The sequence below is a fragment of the Tachyglossus aculeatus genome, chromosome 26 (assembly GCF_015852505.1).
Source record: "Tachyglossus aculeatus isolate mTacAcu1 chromosome 26, mTacAcu1.pri, whole genome shotgun sequence".
Lineage (NCBI taxonomy): Eukaryota > Metazoa > Chordata > Mammalia > Monotremata > Tachyglossidae > Tachyglossus > Tachyglossus aculeatus.
The window spans coordinates 17,503,531-17,525,033 of NC_052091.1; the positions used below are offsets into that span (position 1 = coordinate 17,503,531).

At 46.9% G+C, this 21,503-nt stretch overlaps 1 protein-coding gene and 1 non-coding gene across 2 annotated transcripts in view; one reads left to right on the forward strand and one right to left on the reverse strand.

Annotated features, from left to right (window-relative positions):
- Positions 1-21,503, reverse strand: part of FAH (fumarylacetoacetate hydrolase) — a 45,364-nt gene that overhangs the window by 21,777 nt on the left and 2,084 nt on the right. The window contains exons 2-5 of the mRNA XM_038767453.1: positions 10,262-10,372; positions 8,192-8,313; positions 5,309-5,358; positions 1,545-1,635 (exon numbers count right to left, since the gene is read on the reverse strand). Coding sequence (XP_038623381.1) covers positions 1,545-1,635; positions 5,309-5,358; positions 8,192-8,313; positions 10,262-10,372 — 374 coding nt within the window. The remainder of the gene's footprint in view (positions 1-1,544; positions 1,636-5,308; positions 5,359-8,191; positions 8,314-10,261; positions 10,373-21,503) is intronic.
- LOC119946304 lies at positions 14,314-14,451 on the forward strand. The gene has a single exon (XR_005456410.1). It is a non-coding gene; the product is annotated as a small nucleolar RNA SNORA7 (small nucleolar RNA).

Genomic DNA, 21,503 nt, shown 5'->3' on the forward strand with positions numbered 1-21,503 from the left:
CTTACTATGTGCCAAGCACTGTTCTAAGCGCTGGGCTACCCTAGTTATCGGCTGGAAACCTATGGAAGACTGACTCCTGTTTGTGACTCTGCCAGATACTCAAACCAGCTTAACTCTACTAGTAATAGTATTTTTTAAGTGCTTCCTGTGTGTACAGTGCTATATTAAATGCTGGGAAAAAAAATACACAGAATATCCAAGTAATAATAATAATATGGTATTTGTTACATGCTTACTCTGTGCCCCAGCCACTGCACTAAGCGCTGGGGTGGATACAAGCAAATCGGGTTGGACACAGTCCCTGTCCCACGAGGGGCTCACAGTCTCAATCCCCATTTTACAGACGATGTAACCGAGGCACAGAGAAGTAAAGTTACTTGCCCAAGGTCACATGACACTATCCGCTGGCTCATCTACACTGAATATGTAGATGTGTATATTTGTACATCCTCTCCCCCTCGTTCCCCTCTCCATCCCCCCGTCTTACCTCCTTCCCTTCCCCACAGCACCTGTATATATGTTTGTACATATTTATTACTCTATTTATTTATTTATTTTACTCGTACGTATCTATTCTATTTATTTTATTTTGTTAATATGTTTGGTTTTGTTCTCTGTCTCCCCCTTCTAGACTGTGAGCCCACTCTTGGGTAGGGACTGTCTCTACATGTGGCCAACTTGTACTTCCCAAGCACTTAGTACAGTGCTCTGCACACAGTAAGCGCTCAATAAATACGATTGATTGATTGATTGATTATTCTATTTATTTTTTTAATGATGTGTTCATACCTATAATTCTATCTATTTTGATGCTATTGATGTCTGTCTATAGCTTTAATTCTATTTGTTCTGACGACTTTGACACCTGTCTCCATGTTTTGTTTTGTTGTCTGTCTCCCCCTTCAAGACCGCGAGCCCGTTGTTGGGTAGGGACCATCTCTATATGTTGCCGACTTGTACTTCCCAAGTGCTTAGTACAGTGCTCTGCACACAGTAAGCGCTCAATAAATACGACTGAATGAGTGAATGAATGAATGTCTACTTGTTTTATTGTCCCCTTTCTAGACTGTGAGCTCACTGTTAGGTAGGGATTGTCTCTATCCGTTGCCGAATTGTACTTTCCAAGTGCCTAGTACAGTGCTCTGCACACGGTAAGCGCTCAATAAACACGATTGAATGGACGAATGACAATATATCCTGGGCTCATTTCAATTTCTCTCATGCCCCCTCTCTCTGGGCGGGCTTTCCAGTACAGTATTACTCTATTTTATTATTACTCTATTTTATTTGCCCACATTTATTCTATTTATTTTATTTTGTTAATATGTTGTTGTCTGTCTCCCCCTTCCAGACTGTGAGCCCGCTGTTGGGTAGGGACCGTCTCTATAAGTTGCCAACTTGGACTTCCCAAGCGCTTACTACAGTGCTCTGCACACAGTAAGTGCTCAATAAATACGATTGAATGAATGAATGAAAGTACGCCCCTGCAGCCAAAAGACCATCCAGGTCCCTTCTGCAGTAAATCCGGAGTCGCAAATACCCACCAGTTAGGCATCAAAGCATTGTCCTTCCCTCTGAACATCAACCCGACGTTGGTAGCATGTTGCTTAGAGGAATAGAAGTCCGTGTAATCCCCTGGGAGACGGAGGAGAAAGATCGGTCAACGTCCGGAGGTGGTTGCTTCGCCAAGATCTCCTTTCTAGATAACCAAATCCACACACTTGTGTTCGACTCGACAACCTCGTCAATCAATCAATCAATCCATCGTATTTATTGACCGCTTGGTGTGTGCAGAATCCTGTGCCAGTCGTGGCTTAGTGGATAGAGCACAGGCCCGGGAGTCAGTCACGAGGACCTGGATTCTAATCCCGGCTCTGCAACGGGTCTGCTGTGTGACCCTGGGCAAAGCACTTAACGTCTCTGGGTCTCAGTTCCCTCATCTGTAAAATGGAGATTAAGAGTGTGAGCCCCACGTGGGATATGAACTGTGTCCAACCTGATTAACTTGCAACTACCCCAGTGCTTAGAACAGTGCTTAATCAGTGCCATTATCATCATTATTATTATTATTTGCTTGGGAGAGTACAATATAATAGAGTTGAAAGACATATTCCCTGCCTGCATCGAGTTTACAATCTAGTATGTAAACTCAGCTGACAGTTGGCAGAGCCGGGATTTGAACCCATGACCTCTGACTCCAAAGCCCGGGCTCTTCCCACTGAGCCACGCTGCTTCTCAGTGACTACCCACTGAGTGACTACCCCAGTGACTACCTCTCTGGGCCTCAGTTTCTGTTCCTGAAAAATAGGTATAATTTTCTCTCTCCCTATAATATATTATATTAATTATAATTATAATATATTATTAATTATTATCCTATTATACTCATTATAATTATATTATAATATATAATATAATCTCTCCCTACCTCATGTGAGGATATGATGAGATGAGAATGTATCTCCATTCATTTTCAGCCATGGATTCTTGAGTTCCTATGTAAGCGCCTCAGAGTACTGCAATCAATCTATCAATCAATCGTATTTATTGAGCACTTACTGTGTGCAGAGCACTGTACTAAGCGCTTGGGAAGTGCAAGTTGGCAACATATAGAGACAGTCCCTACCCAACAGTGGGCTCACAGTCTAGAAGACTACAGGGAGAAATACTAGCGCCGGGTCGATTTCTGCCACCTAAAACTTATTTTTTAATGGTATTTGTTGAGTGCTTACTATGTGCCAGGCACTGTACTAAGCGCTTGAATAGATACAAGGTAATCAGGTTGAACACTTCTCTGTCCCACATAGGGCTCACACAGTCTTAATCCCCATAGCACAGATGAGGGAACTGAGGCCCAGAGAAGTGAAGTGACCTGCCCAAGGTCACACAGCAGACAAGTGGCGGAGCCGGGATTAGAACCCAGGTCCTTCTGACTCCCAAACCCATACTCTAGAAGTGGCTCCCCATTTCTAGACTCTAAACTGTACGCTCGTTGTGGACAGGGAATGGGTCCCTTTATGGTTATACTGTGCTCTCCCAAGCGCTTAGTACAGTGCTCTGCACACAGCATGTGCTCAATAATACAAGTGAATGTCCGTCAATCGATCGGGGAATTGTTGAGCATCAGCTGCGTGCACAGCACAATACAAACGGTGCTTGGCACATAGTAAGTGCTTAACAAGTCACTGTGGGGCTTGATAAGCACTTACTATGGACAAGGTACTGTACTAAGTCCTAGGGTGAATACAACATAGGCTGGACGCAGTCCATGTTCACCATCTTAATCCCCATTTTACAGATGAGGGAACTGAGGCCCGGAGAAGTCGAGTGACTTGCCTAAAGTCACACAGCAGATAAGTGGCGGGGCCCAGATCCTTCTGACTTCCAAGCCCACGCTTGCTCTGTTCACTAGGCCACACTGCTACCACTATTATTTTTATTGTTGCTATTATTGATGACGATGATGGCATTTATTGTTGAGCATCTGCTGCTATTATTATGTTGATAGCCACCATCCCTGCCCTCAGGAGCTTACAGTCTAGTCTGCTCTCCTTCAATAGCGCTGAGCCTTACAGAGACCCATTCTGCCCCATCTCTGTCCACTTTTCCTTCTCTCCTTCCCTAAGTCCTTGGTCATAAACTCAGTCAGGCGGGTCACTGGAGCGACCCCCAATCCATCAATGGTCTTTATTGATTTATTGCTTTATTAGAAGCAGCGTGGCTCAGTGGAAAGAGCCCAGGCTTTGGAGTCAATCAATCAATCAATCAATCAATCATATTTATTGAGCGCTTACTGTGTGCAGAGCACTGTACAAGTACAAATACAGTGCTCTGCACATAGTAAGTGCTCAATAAATATGATTGATGATGATGATGATGATGTACTAAGCGCTTGGGAAGTACAAGTTGGCAACATATAGAGACGGTCCCTACCCAACAGTGGCCTCACAGTCTAAAAGGGGGAGACAGAGAACAAAACCAAACATACTAACAAAATAAAATAGAATAGATATGTACAAGATAAATAAATAGAGTAATAAATACGTACAAACATATATACATATCAGAGGTCATGGGTTCAAATCCTGGGTCCACCACTTGTCAGCTGTGTGACTTTGGTCACTTAACTTCTCTGTGCCTCAGTGACCTCATCTGGAAAATGGGGATGAAGACTGTGAGCCCCCCATGGGACAACCTGATCACCTTGTTAACCTCCCCAGTGCTTAGAACAGTGCTTTGCACATAGTAAGTGCTTAATAAATGCTATCATTATTATTATGATTATTATTATTGAGCACTTACTATGATGATAATAATAGTATTTGTTAAGCGCTTACTACGTGCCAAGCACTGGGGTAGATACAAGCTAATCAGGTTGTCCCATGTGAAGCGCACAGCCCTAATCCCCATTTTCCAGATGAGGTAACTGAGGCACAGAGAAGATAAGCGACTTGCCCAACGTCACACGGCTGATAAGCCGCGATTAGAACCCACGACCTTTGACCTCCAAGCCCGTGCTCTTTCCACTAAGCCTGTGTACTGTACTGTGTGAGCTCACTGTTGGGCAGGGACCGTCTCTATATGTTGCCAACTTGGACTTCCCAAGCGCTTAGTACAGTGCTCTGCACACAGCAAGCGCTCAATAAATACGACTGATTGACTGATCGATCGCAATACAACAGAATTAGCAGACACGTTCCCGGCTTACACCAGGGGAAGTCCTAGACTTGTACTTCCCAAGCGCTTAGTACAGTGCTCTGCACACAGTAAGCGCTCAATAAATACGATTGATTGATTGATTGATTAGCCCTGGCACTTTAGGGTGACGTTAGAGAGCCGAGACAGATAAGAGGGAGAGACAGAAGAAGTAGCGGCAGCGGCCAAAGGCCAGTCCAGTGGTGGTTTCAACATCCACCCTGCCCCGGGGGTTCCTGAGCAGAAACCCTCAGCAACAACTCGGTCGTATGGTTGGATTGTACTCTCCCGAGTGCTTAGTACAGCGCTGCGCTCAATAAATACGACTGGGTCACTGACAGACAACACTGCCCCAGCTGTGGGGTCGGGAGGCCCAGGGCACCACAGAGGGGCTTCCAGCTGGCTCTCCCGGCTCTTCCCAATGGTTTGGGAGGCAGATATCACTTCTCTGTGCCTCAGTTTCCTCATCTGTAAAACGGGAATGAAGACTGTGAGCCCCCCGCGGGGCAACCTGATCATCTTGTAGCCTCCCCAGGGCTGAGAACGGTGCTTGGCACACAGTAAGCGCTTCATAAATGCCATCGTTATTATTATTATAGATATCGCCACTCACCAATGGTCGCTGGAAGATGCATTGTGGCGGAGGCTTGAGGCACGAAGGCTCTGAAACACAAAGCACAGAAAGCTTCCGATGTCAGACGAAGGTATCTATTGATCGCCTCTGCAAAGCTCGATGAGCCCGTCAGCTCGCCCCGGTGACCTCCTGTCTGCACCTGCTAAAGTTTTCTCCCCAGTCCCACCCAGCCACTCGGAGTGGAAACAGTTACTCTCCCATTCATTCATTCATTTGTATTTATTGAGTCTTCTAATAATAATAATAATAATAATCATAATGGCATTTATTAGGCGCTTACTATGTGCAAGGCACTGTTCTAAGCTCTGGGGAGGTTACAAGGTGATCAAGTGGTCCCAAGGGGGCTCACAGTCTTAATCCCCATTTTACAGATGAGGTAACTGAGGCCCAGAGAAGTGAAGTGACTTGTCCAAAGTCACACAACTGACATGTGGCGGAGCCGGCATTTGAACCCACGACCTCCGACTCCAAAGTCCGTGCTCTTTCCATTGAGCCACGCTGCTTCTAGACTGTGAGCCCGCTGTTGGGTAGGGGCCGTCTCTGTATGTTGCCAACTTGGACTTCCCAAGCGCTTAGTACAGTGCTCTGCACACAGTAAGCGCTCAATAAATATGATTGATTGATTGACTGATTCCACACAATCCCTGATCTCAAGAAGGTGACCTCCAGATTCTGCAACTGCCACCAGGAGCTTCTTCCAAAGTCTCACGGAACAAACCGGGGGGAAACATCCATCCAGTTTCCTCATCCGGGAAATGGGAAAACAGTCCTCGCCCCCGTCTAAACTCAAGGAGCCCTGAGAGGCGAATCCAAGGGAACCACCCAGACCTCTTAGGGGGGGAGGCAGTATGGCCTAGTGGATAGAGCACGGGGTCTAAGAGTCAGAAGGACCTGGGTTCTAATCCCAGTTCTGTCATATGGTCACGGGTTCGAATCCCGGCTCCGCCACACGCCTGCTGTGTGAGCTTGGGCAAGTCACTTCACTTCTCTGAGCCTCAGTTACCTCATCTGTAAAATGGGGATGAAGACTGCGAGCCCCGCGTGGGACAGCCTGATCACCTTGTATCCCCCCAGCGCTTAGAACAGTGCTTTGTACATAGTAAGTGCTTAACAAATGCTGTCATTATTATTATTACATGGCTGCTGTGTGACTTTGGGCAAGTCGCTTCACTTCGTTAGGCCTCATTTATCACTTCTGTAAAATGGGGATTAAGAGTCTGAACCCCATGTGGGAAAGGTGTATACCCCAGCACTTAGAACAGTGTTTAACATGTACCACAATTACTATTATTATTATTATTATTGTTAAAGGGTCCTGGCTTCCCATGGGTTCCCCTCCTCACAGCGCTTGTATTTATTTGTACATATTTACTACTCTATTTTGTTAATGATGTACATATAGCTGTAATTCTATTTATTCTGACAGTTTTGACACCTGTCTCCATGTTTTATTTTGTGGTCTGTCTCCCCCTTCTAGACTGTGAGCCCGTTGTTGGGGAGGGACCGTCTCTACCTGTTGCCGACTTGTACTTCCCAAGCATGCAGTACAGTGCAGAGTGCTTACTGTGTGCAAAGCACTGTACTAAGCACTAGTGGGTCAGCCAGTCAGTCGTATTTATTGAGCGCTTACTGCGTACTAATCACTTGGGAGAGTATCATATAACAATAAACAGACACAATCCCCGCCCACAGCGAGCTTACGGTCTAGAGAAGGGGGAGACAGACATTAATAGAAATAAATCAATCACAGATATGGACCTTACTGTGTACTAATCCCTTGGGAGAGTATCATATAACAATAAACAGACACAATCCCCGCCCACAGCGAGCTTACGGTCTAGAGAAGGGGGAGACAGACATTAATAGAAATAAATCAATCACAGATATGGACCTTACTGTGTACTAATCACTTGGGAGAGTACCATATAACAATAAACAGACACAATCCCCGCCCACAACGAGCTTGGTCTAGAGACGGGGAGATAGACATTAACAGAAATCAGTCAATCACAGATAGGGACCTTACTGTGTACTAATCACTTGGGAGAGTACCATATAACAATAAACAGACACAATCCCCACCCACAACGAGCTTACGGTCTAGAGAGGGGGAGACAGACATTAATAGAAATAAATATATCACAGATATGGACCTTACTGTGTACTAATCACTTGGGAGAGCACCATATAAGAATAAACAGGCACAATCCCTGCCCACAACGAGCTTACGGTCTAGAGAGGAGGAAAAAGACATTAATAGAAATAAATCAATCACAGATATGGACCTTACTGTGTACTAATCACTTGGGAGAGTACCATATAACAATAAACATACACAATCCCCTCCCACAATGAGCTTACGGTCTAGAGAGGGGGGAGACAGACATTAATAGAAATAAATCAATCAGAGGTATGGACCTTACTGTGTACTAATCACTTGGGAGAGTACCATATAACAATAAACAGACACAATCCCCGCCCACAATGAGCTTACGGTCTAGAGAGGGGGAGACAGACATTAATAGAAATAAATCTATCACAGATATGGACCTTACTGTGTACTAATCACTTGGGAGAGTACCATATAACAATAAACAGACACAATCCCCGCCCACAAGGAGCTTACGGTCTAGAGAGGGGGAGACAGACATTAATAGAAATAAATCAATCACAGATATGGACTTAGGTTCTGTGGGTCGGAGGGGGTGGGGATGTACAGCGCTTACCGCAGTGCTCTGCACACAACTCTCAAGAAATACGACTGACCGACTGAACCGAGACGGGAGCCCGGAGAGTATGAAGAGTGAGTGCCCGATGCCCTTCCTCGAACCCGTGGTCCCGCGGCGGGGGAGTCCAGCTCACCGTCGGCGCAGGTCTTCGTTATCCCTCAGGGTAGCATTGCCCGCAGAGAGGAGGCTCTGCAGGATGCGTCTGGCCTCTTGCCAGGCTGCGGTGCCCAGGCCCATGAAGCTGTTGAGGGTTGGCTAGGAAGACAGAGGCAGTCGGTTGTATTTATTGTATTTATTGAGCGTTTACTGTGTGCACAGCCCTGGACAAAGCACTTGGGAGAGACAACACACCAACAAGCAGATGCCCTCCCTGCCCACACGTCTAGAGACTGCTCATTCTCATTCATTAGAGTGAATTCATTCACTCATTCATTAGAGAGGCAGCGTGGCTCAGTGGAAAGAGCACGGGCTTTGGAGTCAGAGGTCATGGGTTCGAATCCCGGCTTTGCCACGTCCGCTGTGTGACACTGGGCAAGTCACTTAACTTCTCTGAGCCTCAGTTACCTCATTTGTAAAATGGGGATTAAGGTTGTGAGCCCCATGTGGGACAACCTGATCACCTTGTATCCCCCCAGCGCTTAGAACAGTGCTTTGCACATAGTAAGTGCTTAACAAATGCCATCATCATCATCATTCTCTCTCTCTTCCCTGGCTCGCTCTCCCTTCTGCCTCATCTATGCACTTGGATCTGTGTTCTTTGGACATTTGCCAATTTGTACTTCCCAAGCGCTTAGTACAGTGCTCTGCACATAGTAAGCGCTCAATAAATACAATTGATTGATTGATTGATTGATTGATTTGCTATTCACCCCCTCCACAACCCAATGGCACTGTTTTTCTTTTAAACGCTGTTTAAGCGCTTACTATGTGCCAGGCACTGTTTTAAGCGCTGAGGGAGAACAAGGTAATTAGGTTAGACACAGTCCACGTCCCACGTGGGGCTCACAGTCTTAATCCCCATTTGACAGATAAGGTAACTGCGACCCAGAGAAGTGAAGCGACTTGCCCGAGGTCACACAGCAGACACTTGTCTGGCCTGGGCTCTAGTCAGTCATTCAATCGAGCGTCTACTGTGTGCAGAGCACTGTACTAAGCGCTTGGGAAGTAGAAGTTGGCAACATATAGAGACGGTCCCTACCCAACAGTGGGCTCACAGTCTAGAAGAAGACCATGCTACTTCTAATGTATTTATGTTCACATCAATCAATGGTATTTATTGAGCACTTACTAAGTTCAAATCACTGCACTAAGCGTGTGGGAAAGTACAATCCAGCAGAATTAGCAGACGCGTTCCCTGCATATCTTTAAATTATATATTATAAATTACTAATTTATTCCTATTCATTCATTCAATCTATTTATTGAGCACTTACTGTGTGCAGAGCACTGTACCAAGCGCTTGGGAAGTACAAGTTGGCAACATATAGAGACGGTCCCTACCCAACAGTGGGCTCACAGTCTAGAAGAAGACCATGCTACTTCTAATGTATTTATGGTCACATCAATCAGTGGTATTTATTGAGCACTTAAGTTCAAATCACTGCACTAAACGTGTGGGAAAGTACAATCCAGCAGAATTAGCAGACGCGTTCCCGGCATATCTTTAAATGATATATTATAAATTACTAATTTATTCCTATGAATGTCTGCCTTCCCCCTCTAGACATGTCAGCTCGTTGTGGGAAGGGAACGTGACTTAATTCTGTTGCATTGTACTCTTTAAAGCCAATGGTGAGGAGTTTTTTTTGGATGCAGAGGTGGACGGGCAACCCCTGGAGTTTGTTTCAAGGACATTTCTATGACTATTAGTAATTTACTAATGACTAATTAGTAATTTACTGATTTTGACACCTGGCTACATGTTTTGTTTTGTTGTCTGTCTCCCCCTTCTAGACTGTGAGTCCCTTATTGGGTAGAGAGGGTAGGGACCATCTCTATATGCTGCCGACTTGTACTTCCCAAGTACAGTGCTCTGCACACAGTAAGCACTCAATAAATACGATTGAATGAATATTACTAATTATTTCTATTTCAAGGACATTGAAATAGATGGGTACTATCTCTGGATCGTCTGCAAAGAACCACAGTACCGTGAAAATCGGATCCGAGACAAGCAACCGCCTCATGGACGCTCGTCTCTTACCTGCTCAAAGACATCCTGGTGTTTGGACAGGGCTGGCCCGTTAAACAGGTCCTTGATCACGCTGAGATCCAAGATCTGGTTCCCAATGGCCACGCCGATCCTCCGCCTTGGCTGGGAAAAGGGAAGCCAAAGATGTGATTTACTCCCAACATTCTCCCGTTCAATCAATCAATCAATCGTATTTATTGAGCGCTTACTGTGTGCAGAGCACTGTACTAAGTGCTTGGGAAGTACAAGTTGGCAACATATAGAGACAGTCCCTACCGAACAGCGGGCTCACAGTCTAGAAGGGGGAGACAGAGAACAAAACATATTAACAAAATAACATAAATAAATATAAATATATATGTAAATAAAATATAAATATATAAATAATATAATAATACAATAAATAATATAATATATAATATAATATATAATATATTGATAATATATAATATAAAATAGTATAAATATAAATAATAAAATAAAATAAAAAATGAAATATAAATATATGCATAAATATAAATAAAATAAATAAATAGAGAAGCAGCGTGGCTCAGGGAAAAGAGCATGGGCTTTGGAGTCAGAGGTCATGGGTTCAAATCCCTGCTCTGCCAATTGTCAGCTGTGTGACTTCGGGCAAGTCACTTCACTTCTCTGGGCCTCAGTTACCCCATCTGTAAAATGGGGATTAAGACTGTGAGCCCCCTGTGGGACAACCCCATCACCTTGTAACCTCCCCAGTGCTTAGAACAGTGCCTTGCACATAGTAAGCACTTAATAAATGCCATTATTATTATTCTTATTATTAAATAGAATAGATATGTACAAGTAAAATAGAGTAATAAATCTGTACAAACATATACACACATATACAGGTGCTGTGGGGAAGGGAAGGAGGTAAGGCGGGGGGGTGGAGAGGGGGAGGAGGGGGAGAGGAAGGAGGGGGCTCAGTCTGGGAAGGCCTCCTGGAGGAGGTGAGCTATCAGTTCAAAGCCTCGTCTTATGCCGCCGACTCGTTTCTGACCCGTAGCGACGCCACGGACGCATCTCTCCCAGAACGCCCCGCTCTCCGTCTGCAATCGTTCCCATAGTGGATCCATAGAGTTTTCTTGGGAAAAATCCGGATGTGGTCTACCATCGCCTCCTTCCGCGCAGTCGACTCGAGTCTCCGCCCTCGACTCTCTCCCCTGCCGCTGCTGCCCAGCATGATTGAGTTTTGACTTGTAGTAGATGCCTTCCACTCGCTAGTCACTGCCCAAGCTAGGAATGGAATGGGTAAGCCTCTGCTTGACTCTCCCTCCCGGAGCCGAGACTGGTAGAAGACTGGAAACTCTTCAGGAGCCATCCCGAGAGAGGCGATGAAGCCTAGCCTTTGGGAAAATCCCCATCCCACGGATGACCCCGCTGACAGGACCACCCGCCCATCTTAAAATCCATCACTTCTTAAGAGGAAGGTGATCTCTTCGCTTCTCCGCCTGCTAGGTGGCCTTGGGCAAGTCGCTTCACTTCTCCATATAATGATAGCATTTATTAAGCGCTTACTTGTATTTTGTTACTATGTTTGGTTTTGTTCTCTGTCTCCCCCTTTTAGACTGTGAGCCCACTGTTATAATAATAATAATGGCATTTATTGAGCGCTTACTATGTGCAAAGCACTGTTCTAAGCACTGTTGGGTAGGGACTGTCTCTATATGTTGCCAACTTGTACTTCCCAAGCGCTTAGTACAGTGCTCTGCACACAGTAAGCGCTCAATAAATACGATTGATGATGATGATGATACTATGTGCAAAGCACTGTTCTAAGCGCTGGGGAGGCTACAAGGCGATGAGGTCGTCCCACGGGGGGCTCACGGTCTTCATCCCCATTTTACAGATGAGGGAACTGAGGCCCAGAGAAGTTAAGTAACTCACCCAAAGTCACACAGCTGACAAGTGGTGGAGCCGGGACTTGAACCCATGACCTCTGACTCCAAAACCCGGGCTCTTTCCACTGAGCCACGCTGCTTCTTTTCTCTTCTTCGCTGACCTCATCTGTAAAACAGGGGTTAGGACTGCAAGCCCCATGTGGGACAGGGACTGCGTCCAACCTGATAAGCTTATATCTACCCCAGCACTTAGAACAGTGCTTGACATATAATAATAATAATGATGGCATTTGTTAAGCGCTTACTATGTGCAAAGCACTGTTCTAAGCGCTGGGAGGATACAAGGTGATCAGGTTATCCCACGGGGGGCTCACAGTCTTAATCCCCATTTTACAGATGAGGTGACTGAGGCTCAGAGAATTTAAGTGACTTGCCCAAGGTCACACAGCAAACATGTGGCGGAGCCGGGATTAGAACCCATGACCTCTGACTCTCAAGCCCGTGTTCTTTCCAATGAGCCATGCTGCTTACAGTTAATAGTAATTATGGTATTTGCGAAGCGCTTACTAGGTGTCAGGCACTGTTCTAAGCGCTAGGGTTGATACAAGATAATTGGGTTGGACACAGTCCTGGTCCCACAAAAGGCTCACGATATTAATCCCTGCTTTACAGTTGAGGAAGCTGAGGCACAGAGAAGTGAAGTGACTTGCCCAAGGTCACAACACAGCAGATAAGTGGCAGAGCTGGAATTAGAACCCATGACCTTTTGATTCCCAGGCCCGTGCTCTATCCCATGTTGCTTCTTGGGCCGTAGTAAGAGCCTAACATATGCCGCCCGCAGCCCTTCCATTCATTCATTCAATCGTATTCATTGAGCGCTTACTGTGTGCGGAGCACTGTACTAAGCACTTGGGAAGTACAAGTTGGCAACATATAGAGACAGTCCCTACCCCACAACAGGCTCACAGTCTAGAAGGGGGAGACGGACACAAACCAAAATATATTAACAAAATAAAATAAATAGAATAGTAAATATGTAAAAGTAAAATAAATAGAGTAATAAATCTGTACAAACATATATACAGGGGCTGTGGGGAGGGGAAGGAGGTAGGGCGGGGTGGGATGGGGAGGGGGAGAGGATGGAGGGGGCTCAGTGTGGGAAGGCCTCCTGGAGGAGGTGAGCTCTCAGTAGGGCTTTGAAGGGAGGAAGAGAGCTAGTTTGGCAGATGTGGGGAGGGAGGGCATTCCGGGCCAGGGGGAGGACATGGGCCGGGGGTCGACGGCGGGACGGGCGAGAACGAGGCACGGTGAGGAGATTAGTGGCAGAGGAGCGGAGGGTGCGGGCTGGGCTGGAGAAGGACAGAAGGGAGGTGAGGGAGGAGGGGGCGAGGTGATGGACAGCCTTGAAGCCCAGGGTGAGGAGTATTTGCCTGATGCGTAGGTTGACTGGCAGCCACTGGAGATTTTTGAGCAGGGGAGTAACATGCCCAGAGCGTTTCTGCACAAAGATGATCCGGGCAGCAGCGTGAAGTATAGGGCAGGGCAGGGAGGCCGTGAGGCCAGTGGTGTGGGGAGGCTGGGTAAAGTTGGGGAGTTGTGGATGGGAATCCCAAGCGCTTAGTACAGTGCTCTGCACACAGTAAGCGCTCAATAAATACGATTGATTGATTGAATGGGGTGCAGTGGATGGGGGCAGTGAAGTGGGCAGGGCCAGGATGCAGTGGGCGGGCGCTTATTCCCAGCAAGCCTCAGGAAACAGCGCACATGAAAACCAAATGCAAGTGTCCTGAGCCACCTCTTTCCTTCAATCGTACTTACTCTGTGCAGAACACTGAACTACGCACTTGGGAAAGTAGAATACAACAATAAACAGTGACATTCCCCGCCCACGACGAGCTGCCAGTCTAAGCCCGAGCCCAGCAATGTCCCAGCTGCAACCCCATGAAGCAGGCGGTCACTCAGTTATTGAGCGCTTACTGTGGGCAGATGTAACAAATGCCACAAAAATACAAATTGTCCATTCTAAGGTGTTTGCAGGGACAATGCCTGGTTCCAAAAGCTGGATAGTGATAAAAACAGATAGAAGGAGCATCGGTTCTTCTGAAATGTGGTGTTAGAGAAGGCTTTTGTGAATACCCACGGACTGCCCGAAAAACAAACAAATAGATTTCGGAGCAAATTAAGCCAAAGTGGTCTTTGGAACCCCTCTCAGGGTCGCACCCGGAGAGTTTCCAGTCCTCTACCAGTTTCGACTACAGGAGGGAGAGTCAAGCAGAGGCCTACCTATTCCATTTCTAGCTTGGGCACTGGCTAGCGAGTGGAAGGCAATCCGCTACAGGTCAAAACTCACCCATGCTGGGCAGCAGGGGCACGGGAGAGAGTCGAGAGTTAAGAATATATGTTCGTACGTATTTATTACTCTATTTTATCTGTACATATTTATTCTAATTATTTTATTTTATTAATATGTTTTGTTTTGTTCTCTGTCTCCCCCTTCTAGACTGTGAGCCCACTGTTGGGTAGGGACCGTCTCTATATGTTGCCAACTTGGACTTCCCAAGCACTTAGAATAGTGCTCTGCACACAGTAAGCGCTCAATAAATACGATTGAATGAATGGACTTGAGTTTACTGCGCAGAAGGAGGCAACGGTAAACCACTTCTGTATTTTTCCCAAGCAAACTGTATGGATACACTACCGGAATGATTGCAGATGGAGAGCAGGGTGCTCTGGGAGAGATGTGCCCATGATGTCGCCATGGTTTGGAAACAACTCGACGGCGTAAGACAAGACAAGGTCTTTGGAAGGCCAAATGACTCGACTTGTGTGAGCATATTTTGGACATATCATCAGGAGGACTAATTCTCTGGGGAAGACACTAAGTCCAGGAAAAAAGTGGAAGTGGCAGATCAGCAGCTAGGTGGCTAGAAACCCTAACAACGATAACGGAAGAATCATTAGCAAGGCCTACGGATGATGGCAAAAGACGGGACGTTCTGGAGAAAATACAACCAAAGAGTCACTTTGAATTGGAAACAACTCAAAGGCACTTGATAATAATAATAAAAACTGTGTGCAGAGCGCTATCCTAAGCACTTGGGAGAGTACTGTCGAACACTGTAACAGACACATTCCTCTACATGGCCCCTAGACTGTAAGATCGCTGTGGGCAGGGAATATGACTGCTTATTGTTCTGCTATACTTTCCCAAGCGCTTAGTACAGTGCTCTGCTGCAGAGCGTTATCCTAAGCACTTGGGAGAGTACTATCGAACACTGTAACAGACACATTCCTCTACATTGTAAGCTTGTCCCCTAGACTGTAAGATCATTGTGGGCAGGGCAGGTGACTGTTTATTGTTCTATTATACTTTCTCAAGCGCTTAGTACAGTGCTCTGCTGCAGAGCGCTATTCTAAGCACTTGGGAGAGTACTATCGAACACTGTAACAGACACACTCCTCTACATTGTAAGCTTGTCCCCTAGACTGTAAGATAGTTGTGGGCAGGGCAGGTGACTTTATTGTTCTACTATACTTTCCCAAGCACTTAGTACAGTGCTCTGCACACAGCTCAATAAATACGACTGACTGACTGACTGACATTTCCTGCTCCCTCGAGCTTACAGTCTAGAGGGGGAGACAGACATTAATAGAAAGAAAGAAATTACGGATATGGAAATAAGTGCTGTGGGGATGGGTGAGGGGATGAAAATAGGGAGCGAGTCAGTGTGACGCAGAGTGGGAGAAGAGGGAAGGAGGGCTTAATCAGGGAAGGCCTCTCGGAGGAGATGGGCCTTCAATAAGGCTTTGGAAGGGGAGAGAGTCAATGACTGTCGGATTTGAGGAGGGAGGGCGTTCCAGGCCAGAGGTAGGATGTGGGTGAGAGGACGGTGAGATAGATGAGATGGAGGTACAGTGAGTAGGCTGACATTAGGAGGGAAGTGTGCAGGCTGGGTTGTAGTAGGAGAGTCCTCGTGTCTCTTCCCACTTCAATCCATACTTCACGCCGCTGCCCGGATTGTCTTTGTCCAGAAACGCTCTGGGCATGTTACTCCCCTCCTCAAAAATCTCCAGTGGCTACCAATCAATCTGCGCATCAGGCAGAAACTCCTCACCCTGGGCTTCAAGGCTGTCCATCCCCTCGCCCCCTCCTCCCTCACCTCCCTTCTCTCCTTCTACTGCCCAGCCCGCAACCTCCGCTCCTCCACCGCTAATCTCCTCACTGTACCTCGTTCTCGCCTGTCCCGCCGTCGACCCACGGCCCACGTCCTCCCCCGGGCCTGAAATGCCCTCCCTCTGCCCATCCGCCAATCTCGCTCTCTTCCTCCCTTCAAGGCCCTACTGAGAGCTCACCTCCTCCAGGAGGCCTTCCCAGACTGAGCCCCCTCCTTCCTTTCCCCCTCCTCCCCCTCTCCATTCCCCCGTCTGACCTCCTTCCCTTCCCCACAGCACCTGTATATATGTACATATGTTTGTACATATTTATTACTCTATTTATTACTCTACAGAGAAGCAGCGGGGCTCAGTGGAGAAGAGCATGGGCTTTGGAGTCAGAGGTCATGGGTTCAAATCCCAGCTCTGCCAATTGTCAGCTGTGTGACTTTGGGCAAGTCACTTAACTTCTCCGGGCCTTAGTTCCCTCATCTGTAAAAATGGGGATGAAGACTGTGAGCCTGCCGTGGGACAACCTGATCTTGTAATCTCCCCAGCGCTTAGAACAGTGCTTTGCACATAGTAAGCGCTTAATAAATGCCATTATTATTATTATTAATTTATTTATTTTACTTGTACATAACTATTCTATTTATTTTATTTGGTTAATCTGTTTGGTTTTGTTCTCTGTCTCCCCGCTTCTAGACTGTGAGCCCGCTGTTGGGTCTCTATCTGTTGCCAACTTGTACTTCCCAAGAGCTTAGTACAGTGCTCTGCACACAGTAAGCGCTCAATAAATACGATTGATTGATTGATTGAGAGTAGCGAGGTGAGGTAGGAGGGCGAGTTGGCCGTGCGGTTGAGCTTCAGGCTGGGCTCAGCCGGACTCTGGCCTGGCCTCCCCCACGCTCCAGACTAGTTAGGCACACAGAGTTCTCCTGTAAACAGTTTGTTTTCTTTTCCCCCCTTTGCAAATTCCACAAATATTTTCTTAGACCCTGATCTTTGCCCGCTCCGAGCTCGCTGTTCCGCAGAGGGAGCACGGGGTGACCGACCCAACTCCATCGGGGGGTTGTGGAGGGATCCCAGCCTGGACCGATTCCTCCCGAGGAAGACGCTTCTCCACCGGAGCCTTCCCACAGCCCTTACAGAGAAGCACTCCATCTAGTAGGCGGAGCTCAGGCCCCGGAGTCAGAACGTCACGGGTTCTAATCCCGCCTCCGTCACTTGATAATAATAACTGTGGTACTTAATAATAATAATAATAATAGCATTTATTAAGCACTTACTATGTGCAAAGCACTGTTCTAAGTGCTGGGGAGGTTACAAGGTGATCAGGTTGTCCCACGTGGGGCTCACAGTCTTTATCCTCATTTTACAGTTGAGGTCACTGAGGCCCAGAGAAGTTAAGTGACTTGTCCAAAGTCACACAGCTGACAACTGGTGGAGCCGGGATTTGAACCCATGACCTCTGACTCCAAAGCCCACGCTCTTTCCATTGAGCCACGCTGCTTCTTAAGTGCTTACTATGTGGCAGGCACCGTACTGTAAACATCTCTATATGTTGCCAACTTGTACTTCCCAAGCGCTTAGTACAGTGCTCTGCACACAGTAAGCGCTCAATAAATATGACTGATTGATTGATTGATTAAACAAGCTAATCGGGTTGGACACAGTCCCTGTCCCTTGTGGGGCTCACAGTCTCCATCCCCATTTTACAGGTGAGGTGACAGAGGCCCAGTGAAGTGACTTGCCCAGGGTCACACAGCAGACACGTGGCGGGGTCGGGATTAGAACCCACGACCTTCTGATTCCCAGACCCGGGATCTACCCATTATGCCACGCTGCTTCTCACACTTGTCTGCTGTGTGACCTTGGGCAAGTCGTTTCACTTCTCCGGGCCTCAGTTACCTCATCTGTAAAATAGGGATTAAGACTGTGAGCCTCATGTGGGACAGGGACTGTGCCTAACAAGCTTTGCTTATATTGACCCCACTGCTTAATACAGTGCTTGGCACATAAATTCCACAATTATTATTATTATTATTCTTTAGAAGCTTGGGAATGGGTCTTAAGACCCACTTTTAATAATAATAATAATAATAATGATAATAATAATAATGGGATTTGTTAAGCGTTTACTATGTGCCAAGTACTGTTCTAAGCGCTGGGGTAGATACAAGGTAATCAGGTTGTCCCACATGGGGCTCACAGTCTAAATCCTCCATTTTACAGTTGAGGTAACTGAGGCACAGAGAAGTGAAGTGACTTGCCCAAAGCCACACCACTGGTAAGTGGCGGAGCCGGGATTAGAACCCACGACCTCTGACTCCCAAGCCCGGGCTCTTTCCACTAAACCACGGTGCTTCTCAACGTCTTCCTCATCTTCCACTACCTCTATGTCATCCTGACTTGTTCCCTTTGCTTTTCCCCGCTCCCAGCCCCACAGCACTTCAGCGCTTAGAACAGTGCTTGGCACATAGTAAGCGCTTAATAAATGTCATTATTATTATTATTATTATTATTATTATTATTATTGTTACCTATCTGTAATTTTCTTTATTGGTATTGATACCTGTCTTCATCCACTCTCGACTGTAAACCCTCTGTGGGCAGGGAATGTGACTGTTTATTGCTGACTTCTACTCTCCCAATCGCTTAATACAGTGCTCTGCACACCGTAAGCGTTCAATAAATACCACTGAATGAATGAAATCAACCTTCCAACCCCAAGGACCATAACAGCGTGGCTCAGTGGAAAGAGCCCGGGCTTTGGCTATAGAATTATAGCTATCTGCACATCATTAATAAAATATATTGAGTAGTAAATATGTACAAGTAAAATAAATAGAGTGTACAACTATATACAAGCGCTGTGGGGAGGAGAAGGAGGAAGGGCGAGGGGGGATGGGGAGGAGGAGAGGAAAAGGGGGGCTCAGTCTGGGAAGGCCTCCTGGAGGAGGTGAGCTCTCAGGAGGGATTTGAAGGGAGGAAGAGAGCTAGCTTGGCGGATGTTTGGAAAGAGGGAATTCCGGGCCAGGGGGAGGACGTGGGCCGGGGGTCGACGGCGGGATGGGGGAGAACGAGGCACGGTGAGGAGGTGAGCGGCGGCAGAGGAGCGGAGGGTGCGGGCTGGGCCGGAGAAGGACAGAAAGGAGGTGAGGGAGGAGGGAGCTCAGTTAGGAAATTTCCTGGCTCTGGAAGCGACTCAATCTGCTGGCCAGGGCTAACAAAAATGCGGAGCTGAAACACTGTCTGTGTATCTGTTGGATTTAGAAATGATCCCTGTTATGCTTCAACACCCTGGTTGGTGGTGAGGGGTCTTTGATGTCTTTGGTATTGAGAAATCCCACTACTGAGCCAAGCCAACGGGAAACCCTGAACCCAGGAGGGGACCAGTATAAATCAATCAATCAATCGTATTTATTGAGCGCTTACTGTGTGCAGAGCACTGGACTAAGCGCTTGGGAAGTCCAAGCTGGCAACATATAGAGATGGTCCCGACCCAACAGCGGGCTCACAGTCTAGAAGGGGGGCAAAGTCCTGATGATGTTGCTGATTAACTTTACCACCGAGATCAATCAATCGTATTTATTGAGCGCTTACTGTATGCAAAGCACTGTACTAAGCGCTTGGGAAGTACAAGTTGGCAACATATAAATGCCCTTTGAAAGGAGCACGATGGTTTTGTGAATTCCACTAGAGTCAGGGGCACTTTCTACTACTAATAATTTTGGCCTTTGTTAAGCGCTTACTACGTGCCAAGCACTGTTCAAAGAGCTGGGGGGGGGGAGACACAAGGTAATCAGGTTGTCCCACCTGGGGCTCGCAGTCTTCATCCCCATTTTCCAGATGAGGGAACTGAGGCCCAGAGAAGTGAAGCGACTTGCCCAAAGTCACCCAGCTGGCGAACGGCGGGGCCAGGATTCGAACCCATGACCTCTAACTCCCAAGCCCACGCTGCAAATGCTAGCGGCCCACCCCAGCCAAGTCCCTGATTTTCTTGTATGGGGCAAGGAATCGGGAGGGAGATGTGGAAGAGGGGGAAGGGAGCCGTGAAGCCGGAACAGGAAAAGGGCAACCGTCTCTAGAATCCATTTTATTTGTTTATTCCCCCAACCCAGGGACTTCTTGCTTGGAGGTATCACTTGTACATATCTATTCTATTTATTTTATTTTGTTAGTATGTTTGGTTTTGTTCTCTGTCTCCCCTTTCTAGACTGTGAGCCCGCTGTTGGGTAGGGACCGTCTCTATGTATTGCCGACTTGTACTTCCCAAGCGCTTAGTACAGTGCTCTGCACACAGTAAGCACTCAATAAATACGACTGATTGACTGATTCGAGTTCGGCCCCGAGCTCAGCTGCTAAGTTGATGTGGATAGATCTATAATTCTATTTATTTATATTGATAATAATAATAATAATGGCATTTATTAAGCGCTTACTATGTGCAAAGCACTGTTCTAAGCGCTGGGGAGGTTACAAGGTGATCAGGTTGTCCCACAGTGGGCCTCACAGTTTTAATCCCCATTTTACAGATGAGGGAACTGAGGCACAGAGAAGTGAAATGACTTGCCCAAAGTCACACAGCTGACAGTTGGCGGGGCCAGGATTTGAACCCATGATCTCTGACTCCAAAGCCCGGGCTCTTTCCACTGAGCCACACTGTGCTACTGATGCCTGTTTATTTGTCTCTGCTGTGGGCAGGGATTGTCTCCATTGGCTGCTGAACTGAACTTTCCAAGCACTTAGTACAGTGTTCTGCCCACACTAAGTGCTCAATATGAACGAATGAATGAATTTCTGCACATAGCCTCCCAGCCAACCCCTTCATTCATTCAATCAATCGTATTTATTGAGCGCTTACTGTGTGCAGAGCACAGAAATCCAAGGCCAAGCCTGCTTTGGTTTATTAATAATAATAATGGCATTTATTAAGCACTTACTATGTGCAAAGCACTGGGGAGGTTACAAGGTGAGCAGGTTGTCCCAAGGGGGCTCCCAGTCTTAATGCCCATTTTCCAGATGAGGGAACTGAGGCCCGGAGAAGTGGAGTGACTTGCCCAAAGTCACACAGCTCTCTATGTGTTGCCGACTTGTACTTCCCAAGCGCTTAGTACAGTGCTCAGCACACAGTAAGTGCTCAATAAATACGATTGAATGAATGACAAGTGGCGGAGCCTGAATTTGAACCCACGACCTCTGACTCCAAAGCCCGGGCTCTCTGTTTTGAGGTCACT